The 23226-nt window shown below is 39.4% G+C and overlaps 1 protein-coding gene across 1 annotated transcript in view; it reads right to left on the bottom strand.

The window, feature by feature from the left end:
* Window positions 1-13299: 13299 nt before the first annotated feature.
* Window positions 13300-23226, bottom strand: part of LOC138821201 (uncharacterized) — a 33945-nt gene continuing 24018 nt past the window's right edge. Inside the window, exons 6-7 of the mRNA XM_070013294.1 lie at window positions 17459-17576; window positions 13300-13488 (exon numbers count right to left, since the gene is read on the bottom strand). Coding sequence (XP_069869395.1) covers window positions 13300-13488; window positions 17459-17576 — 307 coding nt within the window. The remainder of the gene's footprint in view (window positions 13489-17458; window positions 17577-23226) is intronic.

Raw genomic sequence — 23226 nt, forward strand, 5'->3', positions numbered from 1 at the left:
CCAGGGCCTCAGGCATGCAAGGCAAGCGCTCTACCACTGAGCCACCTTCCCAGCCCCATAGAAAGCATTTTTTAATCTAGTATCCAAATTAACTTTATTCTTAATAAAAGTCAATAAAATAGATAAAATGGTAGAAGAAATATATTACAAAGTAGTATAATTTTCCTTTATCAGGATGAAAATCAGTAAAATTGATGAATTTTAGTAACTTGAAATTTCAGCAGATCTTAAATTCCATTCATGTATTTTTTTTTTTTTTTGGTTGGTTGTGGAGGCTGAACTCTGGGCCTAGGTGCTGTCCCTCAGGTCTTCAGCTCAAGGCTAGAACCCTACCACTTGAGCCACAGTGCCATTTCTGGCTTTTTTCTGTTATGTGGTGCTGAAGAATTGAACCCAGGGCCTCATGCACACAAGGCAAGCACTCTACCACTGAGCCACCTTCCCAGCCCCATTCATGTATTTTTATCAATGTATTTTATCATATATTTTAAGCAGTGTTACTTATATTTTAAATATCATACTAAAAAGATATTTTGGTTTATTAAAAATCAAACTCTTTAACAAAAGTGTGTGTGTGTGTGTGTGTGTGTGTGTGTGTGTGTCTGTGTCTGTGTCTGTGTCTGTGTCTGTGTGTTTGTGTCTGTGTGTCTGTGTAGGTCTGGGGTTTGAAGTCAGGGCTTGGATGCTATCTCTAAGCTTTTTTTGCTCATAGCTAGCACTCTGCCACTAGAACCACAGCTCCACTTCTGGATATTTGGTAATTAATTGGAGGTAAGAATCTCACAAACTTTCCTACCCAGGCTGGCTTTAATCTGTAACCTTCAGCTCTTAGCCTCCTAAGTAGGTAGGGCACCTGCCTCAAAGGTTCATTTTTTTTTTTAACTACTAAAAGAGATGTTAAAAATGTTGTTTACAAAGCAGTGTTTAAAATTATTGACACAAATTATGCAATATTCAGTATTGTGAAAGCTATTTTATAAGAAAATTTAGTGTTTTCAAAGTTAACAAAATATTTTATGTGTTTAATGACTAATTTACCATATAGTTTTAAAATTAAGACAATATCTTGGTATATCTGTCAGAAACTATTGATATAGATTACTGTAATATTCTTCTTTTTCACTATTTTCTCATAAAAAATTAACAAATGTCTATTCCTCCATTGAAAAAGTTCTTTAAGATGGATTGGTGTTTTTAGAATCCATGGAGTTTATATGTTCACACTGAAAAGTAAATTATATCTTTATTTTTAGAAGCTATACATTTAGAAATAATAGAAGTTACTTGTGTCTTAAAAGAATATGAATAGTCCCATCAATTGAAATGTCAGTTAACCAACAATTGTACACTGTTTAAACAATTGGATCTGTTTCTATATGGACTCTTCCTTTTCCTGGCCTAAAGCTCCAAATCTCAGAATTGGGATGTAGTTAAAGAAGCCTTAATTGTAAAATGCTGTCTGCTTAAGTTTGTTTTTCTTAACTTGCCATGTGAACTAAATTGTATTATTCCTTGTTAATCCTACTTATTTTAAAAGCAAGGGAATAGTTGATTAGTAGAGATACTTTGTGTACATTGAATTAATTGCTGGAGAGAAATTCAAGAGCTAGAAATTTAAAGACTTGTTCTGAGTTGATTTTATTCAGTGTATAGATTTCAGTGTTTAGTTTCTTACTTGTGAAGTGGAAATAATTTGATTATAATTTTCCTATAAGGAAGGAAATTGTAAAGGCTTGTAAATATAAAATTGTTTTGCAGCTTTCACAAAATAATCTTTATATATTAAGTTATACAAACTCCAAAGTAACTGGTATGGTTTGTGTAGCTTATTGTTTTTATGAACTTTTGATGTTGTGTACTACAGTCTGACAATAGAATTGCCTAAGAAGTAGTTTCAGAGAATAGTAACACATCAAATTAACATTGTCTTTGAATATTGGCATATCAAAAAGACAGAAAGGTGTATAGACTTGTATCTTTCCAAGATCTAACTTTTCTACCTCTTTTTTTATATAGGTTGTATATTGTTTAAGGGTTAAATTCTGTAACAGTCCACGTTGCATGATGTGTTTGTTTAAATTATAGCATGCATGAGCAGAACAGCTAACTCACTAAATATAAGAGCCTTTGATTCTTAGAAACAACAGGTACATTAACTCCTACCAAGGTATTTGCTGGTGATGGCTTGCTTGGTTAAAGGAATCATTTTCCTTTGGCTACAGGCAACTAGAAATTTAGAAGTTCCAGCAACCTAGATATGAGGTCTTAGAATAGCTGCCAGAATATTTACATTTGCACAGTATAGAATGTGATGGTAGAATTGTTTTCCATGTGCTCATCATCTGTGCTGTATCTTGGAGGATTAGTCTGTTGTCAAGCAGTCCAGTTATGGAGCCCTGGTAAGCCTTTATAAAACTTGGTCTTTCTGTAAGTATCTAAAACTAAGAGTAATTATGTGTTCAAATATTATTTGGTGTAGTACTTGACAATATGATCAGAACTAAGTCTGGTGGAATACATATGCACTATTAAAACCACATTAAAGAGTTTAAGAAATCAAATCTTAGGCCATACAAATTCTAAGTTTTTTAAGTTGTTTCACCTATTAAGATTTAGCATTTATGTAGTTTAACGTTATTTTTCATTGTGCAGTTTAATGTTATTTTTCAAAACCAGTGTCAGTGACCACCAATTGCATATTGCTAGGAGTTTGTATTTGAATGTGTTATTATCAGCGGTATCTGAAAACTAACTTGCATTTCTATGAAGGATACAGAGACTTAGAAATGACTTTTGGTTAATATCAACATAGTATTTAGAATTTCTAATTTTTAAATAAAAATGCATATTTAAAACCATATTTTATGCTCTTTGAGGCAAGACCTCTCTGTGTCTCCTTATTTCTATGTTTCTCCTTAGCAGTAAGTCTGGTTCTGGGCACACAGTAATTGCTTTGTTAACTGCTTGTTGATTGCTTCCTGACTTCATGCAAACCTAAATTTTGTAGGGGCTGTGAGAACAGGTAAGGCAAAAACATTTTATGATTATTTTAGAAAAATTATAACTTACCAATTGTCACTCTTTCCACAGACAAAGGAAACCCACTCCCTTTTGTTGTCCCAGTTCTCCCCTCTAAGAAGTTAAAGGCAGAGTTATGGCAACTTCACATTGAATTTATTTGTACGATAATTCATAGCTTTAAGAGGCCTCCTGACTTACAGGATAACTTTTTACTCCACAATGTAAGTTTTCATAGATCACTAAATAATTTATTAGAGCTATGAAGGATTTTCTTATAACCAGAAAAGGAAATATATAATTGGAGTTTCACATTTTTACTTTAAAATATGTCTCCAAATTGCCCATGCCCATTTCCTTCAAAATATCAACCAAAATTATGAAGATAAGCCTAACCTAGTGAATTATCAGCAGCATTTAAAATTCCTTTCATGCTGACCTCATGAATAGTAGTCGCCCTTAGTTACCCTTTCAAGTTATTATTGGACTTATTTTTAGATGTTATACCTGCTTTTTTTTTTTCTTTTTGGTCAGTTGTGGGGCCTGAACTCTGGGCCTGGGCACTGTCCCTCAGCTCTTAGTTCAAGAAGAACACTCTACCAGTAGAGCCACAATACCACTTCCAGCTTTTTCTGTTTATGTGGTGCTGAGGAATTGAACCCAGGGTCTCATGTATGCAAGGCAAGCACTCTACCTACCACGAAGCCACCTTCCCAGCCCCAATATGCCTGCTTTTTAAAGATCCTTCATTACTCTTTAACAAAGAACAAAAAAGTGCTACAATTAGCAAAATCATTGTAGTCATAAAGGAAATGTTTCTTTTCTTTTTGGCAGCACCAGGATTTAAATGCAGGATCAGGCTTGTTAAGGAAGGTACTTTACCACTTGAGCCAAACTCTTATACTTTTATTGCTCTACTTATTTTTCTGATAGGATCTTAATGCTTTTTTGCCTAGGTCAGCCTTCAGACTGCAGTTCTTTCCATGCCTCCAAAGTAGCTAGGATTACAGGCATATATCACCAGGCCCAGCCCCAGAAATCTATTTCTTACCTTTAAAAAAATGTTGAATTCTTAGAATAGTACTTGTAGCATTATATGCCACTTGCTTATTTATTAAAATTTATAGTTTGTTAGCGAAAAAATATATTACTTAATAGCATAAAAAAAAATCAGCTCGGTGCTGGGAAGGTGGCTCAGTGGTAGAGTGATTGCCTTGCATGCATGAGGCCCTTGGTTCAATTCCTCAGCACCACATAAGCAGAAAAAGCCGGAAGTGGGGCTGAAGCTCAAGTGGTAGAGCGCTGGTCTACAGCTGAAGAGCTGAGGGACAGCGCCCAGGCCCAGAGTTCAGGCCCCACAACCGACAAAAAAAAAAAAAAATCAACTCTGCAAATTACCAAACCCCACACTTACTTGGCTTATTGCTGATTTTATAAATGCATGTGTGTTTGTGTGTGTGTTTATTCCTGCAGTAAAAATCCAGAGCCCTGGCATGATAAACAAGTGCTTTGCCACTGAGCTACGCCCCCTAGCCTTTCATTCCTGATTTTAGTACCTTCATAAGGTATACATTTGGGAGGAATAGTGAAATTTGCATTTGCTTATATTTTATTAGAGATCTGATCTTTTTTGGGGGGTCCGGTCGTGGGGCCTGAACTCTGGGCCTGGGCACTGTCCCTCAGCTCTTCAGCTCAAGGCTAGCGCTCTATCACTTGAGCCACAGCGCCACCTCCGGCTTTTTTCTTTTTGCTTATGTGGTGCTGAGGAATCGAACCCAGGGCCTCAAGCATGCAAGGCAAGCGCTCCACCACTGAGCCACCTTCCCAGCCCCGAGATCTGATCTATTTTTGTAAACATATATATGTATATGTGTGTGTATATGTGTGTATATAGAGACAGGCCCAACTTTAAAACAGCTAACAAAGTTGCTTTTAAACCTTCATGACCAGCAACATCTTGGGGATATTTGTTAATAAAAGAATATACATTTAATATTTTTTTTAAATAGATGAAAAATGATATCAACCATTATTACAGGTTAGAAGCTTTTGTCTATCTCTATGTTACAGAAGTTTCCCTCCCCATGTTTGAGCATAAAATAGGTAAGAGGAGAATTTTTTTTCAAGAGGTAGAATAATATTGCCTTATCAATATGACAATCAAGAAAGTTTGTATACTTACTTGCCAAAGTTAAGTATTTTTACATTCCTTATAGTAAATCTGCTGTCCCTTCTACTTAGAATCCAGGAAGGTCTCAGCAGAGATCTGAAGTTGTTCTTAGGCTGAAGCTTCTGTGCTTGCCTGAGATGAGGCCATCAATGGTATCTGTGTCTCAGGGTCCTATGTATGCTAAAAGTGGAAGAAGTGTCTGTGCTAGGATTCTGGGAGGACCACAGACATCAGATAGTCCCTTTCTGCTGGCCAAAAAAAAAAAAAAGGAAGAAAAGAGAAAGCAGAAGAACTGTCTAGATTATGATCTTATGATCTCTCATTTTCTATCAGGTCTGTAAGCACTCTGAGGGTGAAATCCAAGTTCAACCTACTGGGTATGAGGTATCTTGTTTTGACTTTCTAGTGTTGTTATTTCAATTCTCCAAATTGTATCTTCAATGTTGGGGAAATACTGCCTAGTCTTCATTTCAGAAAGTTTTATTAATAGCAGTTTAGAAGATTAAGTTTTTTATCTTCTCAAAAAAATAAAATTCTAGCAAGGAGTATACTGAATTGTTCACCTATCTTATTATGAAAGTTAATAAATTATTTATAAAAATGAGGGTCATATTTTTTCTTTTTATTTACTAATAAATTTTCAAACTTGCATTCTGTTGTGGCAGTTTTCTGTAATTTTTTTCTGTGATACCTTTCTACTGTCTAAATTAAAATATTTCTAATAAGACTTACTTGGCAGTGTGCTGCTTTAATAAAAAAAAAAACTCATCAGAACTTAGAAATAGAGTATAGGGAAGCCATGTGCACATGCTTGTAAATGGAACTTATCACAGGTTTTCTTAAAGGAAGGAGGTAACATTTGATTATTTGTCCTTTAATTATCATTGGTACACAGAGATTATGTTTCACATAACCACATAAATCAACAGCACTTAAGGCTCTGGTTCTTGGAATTGCTTTCATTCCAGGAAGCATATCTTAGATTAGCTTAAATTCCTACTGAAAGATTTGAGTCACAGAAGTTACTACAGGTGAACTGCTTAGAGCAAGAACTCATTAAGATTAAAATGGGACCTCATTTTGGGAAAGGCTTTCAGAGATCACGCTTCTCTCTGACAGCAGGGAGCATCATTAAAAGGTATTTTCTGGCTTTTGTTCTATTGTGTTCAGGGGTCAGGGACAAACTAAGATTACTGGATTTAATTATTGGACAACTCTACAGAAGCTTCTTCCTTGAGAGTTAGCATGGTTTACTCCTGGAGCCCTCATTCCGGAGCAATTTAGTGTTAGGTGAGGACCTCAAGAGCATCACATTCCCTATTGATATGATACAGATTGATTCACCTAGAAAGATTGTGCACTTAGAATATGCTGTTTGCTGTTGAATTACAGAGATGATGAATAAGATGGACTGCTTTTTAAAAATATGATTTACTGCAATGTGAGTGAAATAGCACTATTTTGTGGTAAGTAGAAGTTGATAAACACACAAGGATATATTTCAGAAACTATTAGAGATTTTTTAAAGTATGGTATTCCTGGATGCTGGTGGCTCAGGCCCTTCATTCTAGCTACTCAGGAAGCTGAAATCTGAGGATTGCAGTCAGTCCAGGTAGGAAAGCCCGTGAGATTCTTATCTCCACTTAACCACCAAAATCCAGAAGTGGAGCTGTGGCTCAAGTGGTAGAGTACTAAACTTGAGAGAGAAAATAGACATAGCCAACCCATGTCCTGAATTCAAGCCACAGCATCAGAGAGAGAGAGAGAGACAGAGAGAGAACGAAACAGTTATGGTGGATGGAGCAATAATAGATTTTTTTCAAGATTAAGCTATAAGCCGGTGGCTCATGCCTGTAATACTAGCTACTCAGGAGGCTGAGATCTGAGAATCACAGTTCAAAGCTAGTCTGGGCAGGAAAGTCTGTGACACTCTTATCTCCAATTAAACACCACTGTGGCTCAAGTGGTAAAGCTAGCCTTGAGCTGAAGAGCTGAGGGACTGTGCCCAGGCCCAGAGTTCCAGCCCTATGACAGACCAAAAAAAAAAAAAAAAAAGCCATACCCATTTTGAACAACCTGCCCCCCCCCCTCTTTTTTTTTTTTGGTTGGTCATAGAACCTGAACTCTGGGCCTTGGCGCTGTCCTTCAGCTCTTCAGCTTAAGGCTAGTGTTCTATCACTTGAACCCCAGTAACACTTCCAGCTTTTTCTGCTTGTGTGAGGCTGAGGAATCGAACTCAGGGTCTCATGCATGCAAGGCAAGCACTCTCCCACTGAGCTACCTACCCCACCCCCAACAACCTGCCCTTTTGACTTCATCTCCTGCTATGGTCTGTCAGGCTACTCAGTGCTTTTGAGTCCCAAAATATAATTATGGTCACACTTTGATATGTACAAGTTGGATGATTATATTCAAGGGCTTATATTCCTCATCAAATGCATAGTGTTGAGAATAGAATGAGGCTAGATAGCTCACCTAAGGTCACACAGCTAACAGATATGAGCCAAATCAGTGTTTTTCTCTCCAGTAACATAGCCTTCTGGCACCAGGTCACAGAATAGATTTCATAGATGAGTGGTCCCAAATTTGGTTACAACTCTTGAAGTTCTCTTCAATTGTTGGCTATTGCCTTTTGACCAATGTTTCCACTTACCATTACTTAGTTTAAAATTAGTTTGATTTGATAATCTAATATTTCCTCAAGCCATGATGTTTTCAGGTTTCACAAAGTAGAGACTACATTGACCATTTTCAGATGTTTCTCTTGATCTTTTGGGCTTTTAGCGATGTATTTGTTTTTGTTGAAATAAATGGTAGATCCTGGAAGTGGTGCTGTGGTTCAAGTGGTAGAGCGTGTGAGCTGAATTGTTCAGGGACAGTGCCCAGACCCAGAGTTCAAACCCCACAACTGACAAACAAAAACTAGTAGATCCTTTGGAAGGCGAGATACTCACTTTCTCTTTCCATGCATTAGTTAACATCATTATGGGGTGGTTTACAGATTCACTTTTGCCTTACAAAGATTGTTTGGGATCTAATTCCATCATACATAGTAAACGTTGTTACAAGGTCAAGATATGGTAGCTACCAGCAGAAACAAAACCTTTTACCTGGAGAAAATTAACCTCATAGTTTATTTTAGTCTTAAAAGGACTTGAGACTAGATCATCTTAAATTTCCATCTTTATCTGAATAATAATTGAAGGTTAAGAAAGGATAAAGAAGTCAAGTTTATCCTTGTGGTTATGCTTTACCTTAAGCTAATATAAGGTAGAACAAGAGCCAAATAAATATAGCATAGCAGTAGGTAGTACTTAAATACTCAGAATGAGATGTATTTGCAAGTCCTTTTTTATGATTCGTTGGAAACTCAATTAAATGCTCAATAAGTATTTATAAACTAAATGCACTCCAAATTTTTAAAAAAACCTTTGGAAAGACTCATATACTTGGAATTATATTCCACTATACACTGAGTACATAGAACAACTAGTGAGTAAGAATTTTGTCAGGTCTTTTTCTGAGGTTTCCAGAAGTTTCCAAAAGTATTTTCTGGAACAGAGAAATATGGCACCACTAACAGAAGGATGGCAATTGAAAAAGTAAAAGACCTAAAACATTCCTATAAAGTAAATAAAAATTCCCATATAAAATGTATTAGCATGTTCCCCTCATTGTGTAAACCTTGGCAGGTATGTGACAAATGGGGAAATCATCCAAATAATAAAGGAACATGTTGGTGTTCAACAATAAAAATAAAATAAAATGTATTAGCAGTGTTTGTATCGGTTGCTCAAACATGCACACAGTTTCTGGGTCCCTGAAATGACTGTTTGTCTCTGAAAGTACTTTTCCCAAAAGTGAGCCATCCATGATACCCACCACAACTAAGAAACATCAAAAACATCCAAAAATGTACCATTCAAACAATCATTAATGACTAATTCTCTCTTGCAATCTTTCTTTGCAAATTATTGCCTCATTGGCTTGAGACAACTATCCAACTGGGATGGTGGAGTGAAGAAAAGGAAGAGAGTGTTATGGCTTATTACAAAGATAATGGAGGTAATATTCAGCTTTGATATTTTAAAATGAGACTTTGCAACAATATCATAGCCTGGCTAATTTCCTTTTACCCACCCTTTAATACATGGAAGATCAAGTTTTACTTTTTAAAATGGCCTAGCAAAAGAGGATTGTGGTAGATGTTGTAGGAGAAGAAAGTCTTTTTCTTTCTGTCCTTAGATAACTGAGAAAAAGAATGGGAACAGATCAATAAGGTGGGTTTTTTTTTTCTAGATTTGCTGTTGTGGATTTGGTAAAATAGGGAGAATGTTAGCTCTGTGTCTTAGATTCTGAGAGGCTGTGGTGCAGAAGTCAATCACTGACATGAGCAGCCTGCCTTATATGAGAATATTTGCTCATGATCTCTGTTCTCCTGAGGCACTCTCAGAATCCTGTGTGGCACAGGAGTCCTATGTGTCAAGATGAACTAACCACACATGTACATAATACGGAAGTCAGGAGGAAGGGTCACCAAAGGTCTTCAGCCTTTAAGAGCCAAGGAGAAGCAAAGTAGGGAAAGAAATTGATTGGTGCTCCCTAAGACAACATCCCATGTTGAGTGATGAATGACATTTTCCCCAGATATAGACACGGCATGAGAGGCTAACTGGGGTTGTGGTCAGGGACTAGCACAATAAATCCAACCAGCTGTCACTCTTGGACAGAGCCATGTAGATATAGACCTAACTTTCACACCCTTTCCTCCACACACAGAATGTTAGGGTAGGAAAAGATTGAATCCTATTTGATTCTTAAATCAGTCTGAACATTGCACTTTTGTCTTGCTAATCACTGGATGTCGACTCAGGCCATACATGAAATAGACAAAACTGGGAACATTCTTCCCACATTTGAGTAGTACAAGATCAAATTTGCCGACCAATAGACTCTGCTGAAGAATATTCTTCCTGTCAAGCATATAGACCTTGAGATGTTCCAGAGCTTTCTACAGGAAACTGGGTACTGGAAGATAAGTATTTGCTACAAGACCTATTTTCTTCAAACATTTGCCAGCAAAATGTCTCTGAGATAGCCCAAAAGATGTGCAATTCTTACAGAATCCAGGGTTTACGAAGAAAACATTCCATGTTCCAGAGGGAGTATTGGCCATTTAATTACTGCCATCTAGTTCCAGCTCCCAATTTGAATTGTAAGTTTTGAGGTTAAGATGGACATTGATGTACTCCTAATGAATCATTGCTACACATGACAACATGGTGAATGTCAGAATAATTACTCCAAATGAAAGAAATCAGAAGAGGCAAGTGAATGCTTGCTCTAGGATTCCAATTTTTATGAAAATTCTAGAAGATGAAAATTAATCTTTATTGTTCTTAGTTTTGTTTATTTGAGAGAAGATCTTGATATATATCCCAGGCTGACCTTGAATTTACGATTCTCCTACCTCCGTCTCTCAAGTTTAGACTACAGGAATGTACCTCCCCATGCCTTATTGAAAATTAATCTTTAAATGTGAAAACAAATAATTTGTTATGAAGATTGAACAAGAGTCAGGAATGGTTGGGAATAAGTGATTGTCAAAGCCATGAGGATAATTTGGAAGTCAGTCCATATTGTTTCATGGGGGTTTATACATCAAAACTCATCCAATTGTACCTCTCTTTTTTTCTTTGACAGTTGTAGGGCCTGAATTCAGGACCTCATGCTTGTTAGGCAGCTGCTCTACCAACTGAGTTTTCCTCCCCAACAGCCCTTTTTTTAACTTTAATTATTTTTTAGATGTCTTACACTTTTTGCCCTGAGTCAACCTTGAACTGTGATCTTCCTTTGTAGCTGAGAGTAAAAGTATGCACCACTGCAACCACCTCAATACCCCATTAATTTTTTTATTGTAAAGGTGATATACAGAGGGGTCACACTAATACCCCATTTTTAAATAACTCTTTTTTGGTAACTTTTTTCCAAATGGCTATTATCTGTTATATAGCATTATGGTTAATTTTATATGCACACGTACATTTTTAATCATCTAACATGAATATATAACCATTATGCTGAAAGATACTTATTTAGACATGACCAAATTCAATTTTGATGTTACTTTTTTCTATATAACTAGTTCTATTAAAGAGTAAATTAATTAATCGGTCACCTTTATATTACAAAAGTAAATTCACATCACTTTATCAGAGCAATGTTAGACATATGCTTAGTGTTAAACATCTCTCTATATATATGAAAATCCTCTATGAATGGCATTTGAAAGTGAGGTATACTATTGTCCTTTATTTAAAAAATCTTCTTTTTTGCAAGCCATACATTTAAAGTTATATTTGGGTGAATGCAGTCATAATATTCAATGTACATATATGAAAATGGAACCAGAGAACTTGAGATAGGTGGAGTTGGGAGAGAGGACAGAGAATTATGAAAGGGATGACACTGATCAAGATGCATTGCACTCACAGACTGACATGTTGGGTTGAAACCCCTCTGTACAATTACTTAAGGATAATAACATTTTTTAAATAATAAAGAATTAAAATTTAATTGGGCAAAGGGATTTAAATTCAACAATTCCATACTTTATTAGTATAATGCATCTTAATCAGCATCACCCCTTTGTCCATCTTTCCCAACCCCCCATCCCCTCAAATTACCTAGTTCCATTTCACATATGCACAATGAGTATTTATGACTATATTTTCCCACCATTCTTGGCATGCCTCATTTCCAAAAAAAAAATGGGGAAAAAATATTGTCTTCACTCTAACTCCAGCCACCCTCACAGTGGATTATAGGAAATTCCATCTTCCTATATATATGTAAATTCAACCTTCTACTGAATTTTCTGAGAGCTGCACCAGAATCTAAAAAACTTACATAGTACTGTTCAAATCAGCAAGATTCCGGTCCCAGTCTCTTGTTCCCATCCCTTAGCCTGAGACTCAATATTTGGCTTGTGGGTGCTTGAGTTTCAGCCTCTGCTGAAACTGGTTCAGATCTCAGGTTTCCTTGATCTCTTGTTTCTCACTAGGTAGGTTTTGTGAAAGATACTAAAGAACTGAAAGATGCCCATTGACTCTGGCAAGGCCTAAGATCCCAAGTATTCCCCTCTATCCCAGCTCAGCAGCTCCTCTTCTGCCACAAACTCTTTCCCATCTCTTCTTAGTTTGAACAATGCCTAAGTATCTGAGCAGTGAGAACTCTGACCACCCCCCTCACTATTGAAACGATGGCTCTGTCAGCTTCTAGCTCCCTAGAACATTCTAGTAGTGTTCTCATAACATCAAAGGCAAAAGCTAATTCCACCTGGATGCTTCTCCACTATTCCCACAGTCTATATGTTATGTTTCTTCTAAACCCAGAAATGTAAGTATACTTGGCAAGAGGAAAACCAGGGGCCCAAGGACATTTGCTTACCCAGGAATGATGTCAGGGTAGCTCTGTAAAAGGACAGGCCCAAGCCACAAGCATTCAGCCTAAAAGATGCTTTCCAAAGACTGCCCAAGTCTCAGGTCCAATGTACAGAGTTTGACTTAGAGAGAGAGAGAGAGAGAGAGAGAGAGAGAGAGAGAGAGAGAGAGAGAGAGAGAGAGAGAGAGAGAGAGAGAGAGTGTGTGTGTGTTGCTCCTGTAGCTTGAACTCAAGGCCTGGACCTTGTCCCTGAACTTTCTTTGCTCAAGGCTAGAACTCTACCACTTGAGCCACAGCTCTACTTCTAACAAATTGGAGTCTCATAGACTTTCTTGTTGATGGCTTCCAAACAATCCTCAGATCTCAGCCTCCTGAATAATTAGGATTATAGGCATGAGCCACTGATGCCCAGCTACTTAGCTTCCCCCTCTCTTCTTCCTAGGGCTTGAACTCTGGGTCTGGACACTGTCCCTGAGCTGCTTTTTGTTCAAGGCTAGCACCCTACCACTTGAGTCACAGTGCTACTTCTGGTTTTTCCTGTGATTACTTGGAGATAGGAGTCTCAGGAACTTTGCTGCCCAGGCTGGCTCCAAACCATAATCCTCAGATCTGAGCCTTCTGAGAAGCTAGGATTTCAAGCACGAGCTTACAGCACCCAGCCTTAGCTTTTATAAAGCTCTCTGAACCAAGGCCCCAAGTGCTGGTGGCATTTTGGTGCTTGTTTTTCGCAGGCCCAGCTCATCACAATCTACATTTGAGATTTCGTGACGTCTGTGTCTTTCTAGTTTCCTCCTCCACTGTGTGCAGAAGGCAGTAACCTCCAACTCTTCTGGATCCAGGGAAGGTGTTCTCAAACCCTGGAGGAGAGAGAGGTAATTAAATACAGTATTGGGGAACATTGTGCTCCTGACCCCATGTCAGGCAATGGGAGCTTGCTCTTAATGTATTTCTCCAGAAGTCAGGACTAATTTTCTGATACCACAGCCCTACATTTCGGGATCAAGGAATCATGTCTGAAGAGGGCCTCTCAATTACTTCTAACAATGTAGCTAGTTCTTTAAAATCATCTTTTTATTCTAAATTCTTGTTCCCTTTGAACCTTGCTATATTCAGTTTGCTTTATGGAACATATCTGCAGGTCTTTAGGTAAGCAGCCTAGACAAAGCCAGGACCTGGTGTACACTACAGACACACAGTTAGTTTGCTTTTGGACTCCCCTGGAGATTGAGGGGTGGGTGGTGGTCCTACATCAACTCATGCTGCAGGGTGAGTATAAGGGACTGGCCGTAGTCTGGGCTTTCAGGGCTGGAGAAACACTCTGTTATAGGGTAGACCTTAACTGTTGTTTCAGGTCTTCTATAGGGATCCTGGGACATGCAACTGAACTATACATTTTTCAAGTGCTTTCCACAGTGTGTCTAATCTTTGAGCTTAACTGATAAAACATTCCTTTAAACTTAAAATGAATATTCTCATTATATTTTTAGAACTTCTATGCACTAGCAGACTAGACTAGGTCACTAGCTTCATGTAGTTTACATTCTATCAAGAGGGCAAGACCAGTAAATAAATACAAGGAAACAAGTTATCATTACAAACTGTAATGGGCATTTTCACAGAAGGAATTGAAATCAAAGAAACCTGTTATGATCATCCCTGACTTGCAAAAATTTAACTTTGAATTTTGCTTTTTTTTCTGTGAAAAGTTACATTTAGGTAGAATACTCTCTCAGTAAATACAGCTCCTAGTAACCCAGGTAGTCATAAGAGTAAACAATTAACATTCTAGAATGCACTAGATCACAAAATACACAGATTCAACTTGTGAGTGCACTTTTTGGGTATCATTAGAATTTGAACTCAGGATTTCTTGTTTACCAAGCAGGAACTCTACCACCTGAGCCATTCCTATAACCCTTTTATGCTTCAGTTATTTTTCAGATAGGGAGACAAACATTTTTCTTTAGCCTTAGACTGTGATCTTCCTATCTTGATCTCTTGTGTAGCTAATGTTACTTACAGGTGTACACTATCAAGCTAGACTTTTTTGGGTTTTTTGTTTTGTTTTTGTTTCTCCTTTTTGCTGGCCATGGGGCTTGAACTCTGGGCCTGAGTGCTGTCCTTTAGCTCTTCAGCTCAAGGCTAGCACTCTACCACTTGAGCCACAGCTCCACTTCCAGCTTTTTCTGCTTACGTGGTGCTGAGGAATTGAACCCAGGGTCTCACATGAATGAAAGGCAAGCATTCTACCACTGAGCCATCTTCCCAGCCCCCTAAGCTTGTCTTTTGAGAGGTTCAAGCTAACATTTTTTTTTTTGCTCAGTCTAGTTCTTTTTTCTTTTTTTTGGGGGGGGGGGTCCAGTTGTGGGGCCTTAACTCTGGGCCTGGGCGCTGTCCCTCAGCTCAAGGCTAGCACTCTATCACTTGAGCCACAGCGCCACTTCCGGCTTTTTTTTTCTTTTTGCTTATGTGGTGCTGAGGAATCGAACCCAGGGCCTCAGGCATACAAGGCAAGCACTCTACCACTGAGCCACCTTCCCAGCCCTCAGTCTAGTTCTTGAACAACAATTTCCATAACTCTGCTTCCTAAGTAGACTTAAATGTATTTTTGACTTAATGATGTGTGTGTGTGTGTGTGTGTGTGTGTGTGTGTGTGTGTGTGTGTGCATGTGTGTGCGCACTTGCATCCTAGGTCTTGAACTCAGGGCCTGGATGCTGTCCCTCAGCTGCTTTTGCTCAAGGCTAGTGCTCTACCATTTGAGCCACAGTGACACTTCTGGCTTTTTCTGAGTAGTTTATTGGAGATAAGAGTCTCACAGACTTTTTTGTTGTTGGTCGTGGGGCTTGAACTCTGGGCTTGGGCGCTGTCCCTCAGCTCTTCAGCTCAAGGTGAGTGCTCTACCACTTGAGCCACAGCACCACTTTCAGTTTTCTGAGTGGTTTATTATAGATAAGAGTCTTGCCGGTGACTCATGCCTGTAATCCTAGCTACTCAGGAGGCTGAGATCTAAGAATCGTGGTTCAAAGCCAGCTAGGGCAGGAAAGTCTGTGAGACTCTTATCTCCAATAAACCACTAGAAAACTGGAAGTGGCACTGTGGCTCATGCGATAGAGCTAGAGCGCTAGCCTTGAGCTGAAGAGCACAGGGACAACGCCCAAGCCCAGAGTTCAAGCTCCATGACTGACCAAAAACAAAAAAAGAGTCTCATGGACTTTCCTGCCCCGCTGGCTTTGAACTGTAATCCTCAGATCTCAGCTCCTGAGTAGCTAGGATTACAGGTGTGAGCCACTGGTGCCCGGCATCTCACAGACTTTTCTTTCTAGGCTGGCTTTGAACCATAATCCTCAGATCTCAACCTCTTGAGTAGCTAGGATTACAGGCATGAGCCACCAATGCCCAGCTCACTTAAAGGTGTTTTTTATCTTACTATGTGTTGACAGCTTTAGGGAAGCTGTTCACCATTTCTGAGGAGGTAAAATTTAGAGTCAGGTCCGAAGGGTAAAAAGCCATGCATAGGAATATTTGGTAGATGTGGAGGTGGGGAGGTTGGACTGCACTAAGCAAGGGTATTCTCTTACACATGCAAATAGTGTGTATCTCCAGCCTCTATGTGGGATATGCAAACCTGTTATGTGTTGCTTTACTCTAACAAGTCAGAACATACACATCACTGCAGCTTTTCTTAAACCCATTAGAGAGCTGACTGTGGAGCTCTCTGGCCTCAAATCTAATAAAAGACAGACATCTCCAAGGAGAGGTGGGGACAGCACTGGTTTATGTAGGGCAGAGCAAAGGAGGAAGATAGAGCTGCCAGATATTTTGGTAAACCTTTTTTTAGTCAACATTTCTAACAAATTGCTCATGTCCAAATACAGATTAGGTATGGTATATAGAACCCATCAAAACCACAACACAAGGGAAAAAATCCACGTCTGTTAGTAGACTTTGCACTACAGTGTCACCTAGTCCCTATGAGAAAGAGTCTGCTCAAGACAGGAAACTTGGGAGTGTGTTTATGTAGTACAGGCTTTAGGGAGGGGATCAGTCACTGCTGTTACAAAGAAGGAATCTCTGTTCAGATGGTCTCCTCCAGCCATGGGGAGGAGAAGGACAGTAAACTAAATATAAGGCAATCCTGGCAAACCTGACTCACTGACAGTGATGATAACAATTAACCTTTGTGATTTATGCAGGTTTACTCCTGACCATATTGTCTCACCTGCCACACTAAACACGTGGAAGAAATGCACATAATCTGCCCATAATATCAAGTTTCAATGGAAATGCAAGTATGAAGACAGAACAAGGAAACCTGTTGAAATTGTTTTGGGGAAAGGTAGAAGGGAGAAAGACGGAAAAGGAGAGTGATAAAAGGGATGAGTTTGATTGGAACAAATAGTAAATGTGTGAAAATGTAATAAATGAACCTCCCATGTAATTAATATATTCTAATAAAAAAAGTAAAAGCAAAACAAGAGACAAGAGACAACTTAAAAAAAACCTACCAATTTATGAGCTCTATGTTGAAATTATCAGACAGAGAAGTAAAAATAACTATGGTGAATATATTTATGATTTTCATGGAAAACATAGGCAAAATGCAAAAAATCTCTTAAGAAAGAGATAAAACTATTAAAATAGAAGAGAAAAACATGGTAACATATTCAGAATGCTTTGGCAGGTTTATTCAAATATCAAATACAGCAGTCAATGAGACTGAAGGTAGATTGGTGGATACTAGCCAAACAAAAACACGCAGGAAGATTTAAAGAAGAAAGAGAGTATCCTTGTGATGTCTGTCACATTCCTACTTCTGTGGTACTCACCCGTAGACTTGCAGCCTCTGCAGCTCTCACAGTCTTGGAAACAGCCTGGAGGAGCTGCTGTGCGTTTTCCACCAGGAGCTCTTCCGAGGACTTGCTTCTCTCTAGGGAGGCCTTTACACTTGGGAGTTTACAGAAGGAAAGCAGACCTTATACCAGGTAAGAAAGCAATCTCAGATAAACAAATACCAAGTAGTACGTGGGAGGCTAAGACCATGATTTGAGGCTAGCCTTGGAGGAAAAGTTGGTGTGATGTCTGTTCTACAATCCATAGCTTGGCAAAATGGCTCGAGCCTGTCTTCCCCTGCCACATGGGATGTTGAAATTGGTAGGATTGCAGTGGCAGGTAAGCCCAGGCAGAAAAGTCCTCAAGATTCCATCTCCATGAAGGGAAGCTGGACACAGTGGCACGTACCTGTGATACCAGGGATGATGGGAAGACTATACAGTTAGGGGTTGTGGCTCAGGTGTGCTACTGGGTGGGAAGGGAAATCTTACCCTAAAAATGACCAATGAAAGCCGGGCACTGGTGGCTCACACCTGTAATCCTAGCTACTCAGGAGGCTGAGATCTAAGGATCTCGGTTCAAAGCAATTCTAGGCAGGAAAGTCCGTGGGACTCTTATCTCCAATAAACTACTCAAAAAAAAAGCCAGAAGTGGTGCTGTGGCTCAAGTGGTAGAGTGCTCACCTTGAGCTGAAGAGCTTAGGACAGTGCCCAGGCCCAGAGTTCAAGCCCCATGACCAACAAAAAATAAAAATAAAAATCAAAGCCAGGTCCTTTCAGCCATGCCACTCCTCCATGCACGGCGGAGGCAGCAGTTCAGTAAATAAACTTCTTTTCTTGCCTGAATAGCGTGTGCTGTTCTCTTCATTGGCTACCTAATGAAACCTACCTATTTAATATACCTTACATATGGTGCCATGACTCTGATGGGGTGTTTGAGTTGGAAATGTTAAATTTCCTGACCATCCCTTTTCCATGAACCAAACTGCTTTGAAACACCATTGCAAGACTTTTAACCAATGCCATTGCTGGCCTTCACCTCCAGGTCCACACCACTTCTCTACTATGCCCCTCCCTGCCCCATGAGACTTCTTCTAGACTCCATTCAAGGACTACCACCAAGGGATAGCTGCTGCCTTCTCCCAGAGGGGACCACATCTCTGCCTTGCCTTTTACCCTAATTGGATGCTCCTTTTCAGCAGGAAGTAGCCAGAGAGAATCTGCGTCCTTTTTCATAATTATCAAAAGGCTGGAATGTAAGGTCTGCCCTGGGCCATGAAGGCCCTGAGCAGACACCTCCCTACCCCTTGGCTAGGTTTCTGCTCAGTATCTGTATTACCTAGCCAACTGGCACACCTGGAAGCAGTCATCTCCTCCTCTTGCTAAGAGACATCCTGGGCTGCCTCTGGTCACACCTCCTATCTGACCAAGGAGGGTCCCAGGCCCTGAGGTCACATGCAGATCCAATGTGGCCACACCTTTCCCCCACCTGGCCACACCTCTTCCTGTCCCTGGCCTACATAAGTCCTGGCCCCTTTCAGCCATGCCTCTCTTCCATGCATGGCTGCGCTTCGGTAAATAAACTTCTTTTCCTGCCTGTAAAAAATAATAATAAAATAAAATAAAAGCCTGGTGCTGGTGGCTCACACCTGTAATTCTAGCTACTAAGGAAGCTGAGGATCAGGGTTCGAAGCCAGCCCAGGCAGGAAAGTTCATGAGACTCTTACCTCCAATTAACCACCAGAAAATCGGAAGTGGCACTGTGGCTCAAGGGGTTGAGTGCTAGCCTTGACCTGAAGAGCTGAGGAACAGCACCCAGGCCCAGAGTTCAAGCCCCATGAGTGACAAAAATAAATAAATACATTAATTAAAATAACCAGTGAAAAACAGAGCTGGAGACATGGCTCAATGGTATCAAGACAGTCTAGTAAGAATAAAGCCTTGAGTTCAAACCTCCAGTATTACTGATCTATTGATTGATTGATCAATAGATAGATACATAGATGATTATTTACATCATCTATTATAAACCATCATCATGTTTTACAGTGCTAAAATCTATCTTTCAGGAGGCTGGGATATAGTAGTGGGACTCTTCAGAGAAAGAATGTTCTTTTTTTTTTGGTTGGTCTTGGGGCTTGAACTCTGGGCTTGGGCGCTGTCCTTGCGCTCTTCAGCTCAAGGCAAGCACTCCACCACTTGAGCCACAGCACCACTTCCGGTTTTCTAGTGGTTTATTGGAGATAAGAGTCTCATGGACTTTCCTTCCCGGGCTGGCTGTGAACCATAATCTGAAGATCTCAGCCTCCTGAGTAGCTAGGATTACAGGCGTGAGCCACTGGTGCCTGGCTAAGAATGTTCTAAAGACCTAATTAAACACTTTTAAATGAAATAATTGTTTTAATACCAAGAAAACAAAACATAGTATCTATAAATTAACAATGCAAAGTATGTTTTATGGAAATAAGAGAAATAGCTCTTTAGATGATTAATAAATTCAATAGTCAATATTTAGTTGATATTTCAATATCAATTGCCATAGATAAAGGAAATTGGAAATCTTGTGTAGAATTATATTTAGCAGTAAAAATGTGAATCAAAGATCAGACTTATACTTCCTAACAGTATTATGTACTGTTGGTTGGTCTTTCTTTTAAACTAAAGGTTGGTTTCTGCCACAGAAAATGTAAATGTTGTAAAACTTAAAAGTTGTAGCTGACAGAATCCTTTTAAGATCCTTTACAAGACTGACAGCTTGATAATTATACATGTATTAATCAGGTTTTTTGTTGTTCATGGTACTGGGGAGTTGAACTCAGAACCCTGCTCTTCTAGAAAAGCATTGAACCACTTGAGGTACTCTGTCAGCCCTTTTATAGTGTGTGTTAGTTACTTGCAAGGTAAAGTCTTGCTTTATGCTCAGGCTTCCCTAAACTGTGCTCCTACTATTTATGTTTCCTTTTGTTGCTGAGATGACTGGTGTGAACTACCACACCTAGCCATTGGTTGAGATACAGGGGTGGGAGGGGGGGGTCTCATGAACTTTTATGCCTGTGCTGGCTTCATATTGCAATCCCCTGATCTCTGCCTCCCAAATAACTAGAATTACAGGCTTGAGCCATCACATCTGACAATTGTTCCTTTTTGTTTCTGTGTTTCTGATGTTTTGACACACTTGGATCTTACTGCTATTAGAGGGGCTGCCTCTCCTGGACTTAGCTATAAAAATATCATCCATATGCAAATACATCCAAATCCTACTCCCCTATCTGCTCTGATAATGCCAGGGTCAGGCACAAGATACCTACTACAGATGATAGCTGCTACACCCCATGATTCCTTGAAATTATTCAAACTAGCCAATCCTAATATGCTTAACCTGCTCATTCTGTTTTATCTATTCCTTCTCATGAGAACCATCATAAGTCACTTTGTATCCCTCTTGCTGCTTCTGTCTTCTGAAGGACTCTGTTGTTTCTTTTGTGTGGCCCTGCATGGCTTGTCAGGCCTCCTGTTTATAGAGATCTTCCTGTTTATAGATTATAAAAACTACTTTCAGGCCAAGCAGCTATGACTTAAGTCTATTATCCTAGCTACTCTAGAGGCTGAGATCTAAGGATCATGATTCAAATTGAGTCAGGGCAGGAAAGTCTGTGAAATTATTATCTCCAATTAAGCACCAAAACCCCAGATGTGGACTGTGGTTCGTTGATTGCTAGCTTTGAGCATCAGAAAGCTCAGGGGCAATGCCCAGACCCTGAGTTCAAAGCCCAGGACCTGCACAAAAACAAATTACTTTCTTAATGATAATCATTTCCAGATGTGTGTTTTAGTTTCTATGTCTACCTGATTAAAACAACCTTGGGCACCCTTACAACAAAGCCCAAAAATAAAATGCTAAAATTAATTGTAATTTACATACACAAACATTCATATATTTTTTTCAGCACTTGGATTTGAACCCAGAGCTTCCTTTTGCTTGACAAACTCTGTCCCCAGCTCTTTCATTTTTAGTTTATTTCATTTTTGTTGTTGTTGTTTTTTAGATAAATTCTTCCTAACTTTGCTCAGCTGACCTCAAACTCCTAATCATCCTGTCTCTAACCTCCTGAGTAATTTGGATTACAGTTATACATTACCATGTCCAGTTTAATTCCTATATCTTATCTAGGAAAAAAAATGACAGCTAGTTGAGGTGATTATGTACCTGAGATATTCCTTCCTGGAGAAGAGTAGCCAGGATTCACTTTCAGTTTTAAAACTGTATATTCTGGTTGGGGCAGTATTCTTTTAATACCTTAAGGCAGTTTTCCATAAGGTAAGCTTTTCCATAAAGTTCAAGAACACTACTAATAGGAGTTCCTTTGTGGTTAAGCCACTGCAGGGCTCAGGGACTCAGGTTGGAATGAAACTTCTCAATTACACCATTGATGCAGAAAATTATATATATGTGTGTGTGTGTGTGTGTGTGTGTGTGTGTGTGTGTGTGTGTGTGTGTGTGTGTGTGTGTGTGTGTGTGTGTGTGTGTGTGTATATACATATATACATACATACATAGTGGTGTGTGTGTGTGTGTGTGTGTGTGTGTGTGTGTGTGTGTGTGTGTGTGTGTGTGCACATGCACACCAGCCAGTCTTGATTTCTTGAACCCAGTGCCTGGGTATTCTCCCTGAGCATTTTTGCTCAAGGCTAAGGCTCTACCACTTGAGCCACATATCTATTTCTAGCTTTTTGGAGATAAGGAAATTATGGGCTTTCCTGTCTGGGCTGGCTTTGAACCTTGATCCTCTGATCTCAACCTCCTTAGTAGCTAGGATTACAAATGTGAGCTACCGGCACTTGGAGTAAATGGATTAATCTTAACAGGAGTTGTGGGCTGATAAAGTTTTTCTTGGCAGGGTGAATTCTGAGAATTTTGTCATTAGATAGTTGTGTGTGATCATCATAAAATATGCTTATCCAAACTAACATGGCTATGGCATTACTAGGTGAAATAATCTTGTGGGACCATCATAGGATATACATTGTCCAAAATGTGATTATCTGGCACAAAATGTGTGTGTGTGTGTGTGTGTGTGTGTGTGTGTGTGTGTGTGTGTGTGTGTGTGTGTGTGTGTGTGTGTGTGTGTTGATATTGGGACTTGAATGTAGGGCCTCAAGTTCTCCCTTGGCTTTCTTGCTCACAGCTGGAGCTCTACCACTTGAACCATACCTCCAGTTGAACTTTTGCTGACTTTTGCTGGAAGTTGTAGTATCCCAGACTTTTCTACCTAGATTGGCTTCCAACTTCAATCCTCCCTGTTTTAGCCCCCTGAGTAGCTAGTATTGCAACTGTTAGCCATGACTACCAGGTATATGACTGTATTTTTTTTTTTTTTTTTTGGTCAGAAATGGGGCTTGAACTCTGGGACTGGGCTCTGTCCCTCAGCTCTTCAGCTCAAAGCTAGTGCTCTGCTACTTGAGCCACAGTGCCATATCCTGTATTCTGGTGGTTTATGGGAGATAAGAGTCTCACAGACTTTCCTGCCCGGGCTGGCTTTGAACTGTGATCCTCAGATCTCAGCCTCCTTAGTTGCTAGGATTACAGGAGTGAGCCACTGGCACCCAGCTGTATTTTTTTAAAGTTCTGCTTTTTCACTTCTTAGGATTAATATGAATACAGAGATGTTCAGAAATGTTTCCATGGTAACAAAGAAAGGATATTGTGATTGTAAATTCATGTTTGTAGATTAACCCTGAAGTAGAGTAAACACAGCAGATGACTA

Source organism: Dipodomys merriami, unplaced genomic scaffold, assembly GCF_024711535.1.
Source record: "Dipodomys merriami isolate MVZ:Mamm:240054 unplaced genomic scaffold, mDipMer1.0.p SCAF_90, whole genome shotgun sequence".
NCBI classification, from domain to species: domain Eukaryota; kingdom Metazoa; phylum Chordata; class Mammalia; order Rodentia; family Heteromyidae; genus Dipodomys; species Dipodomys merriami.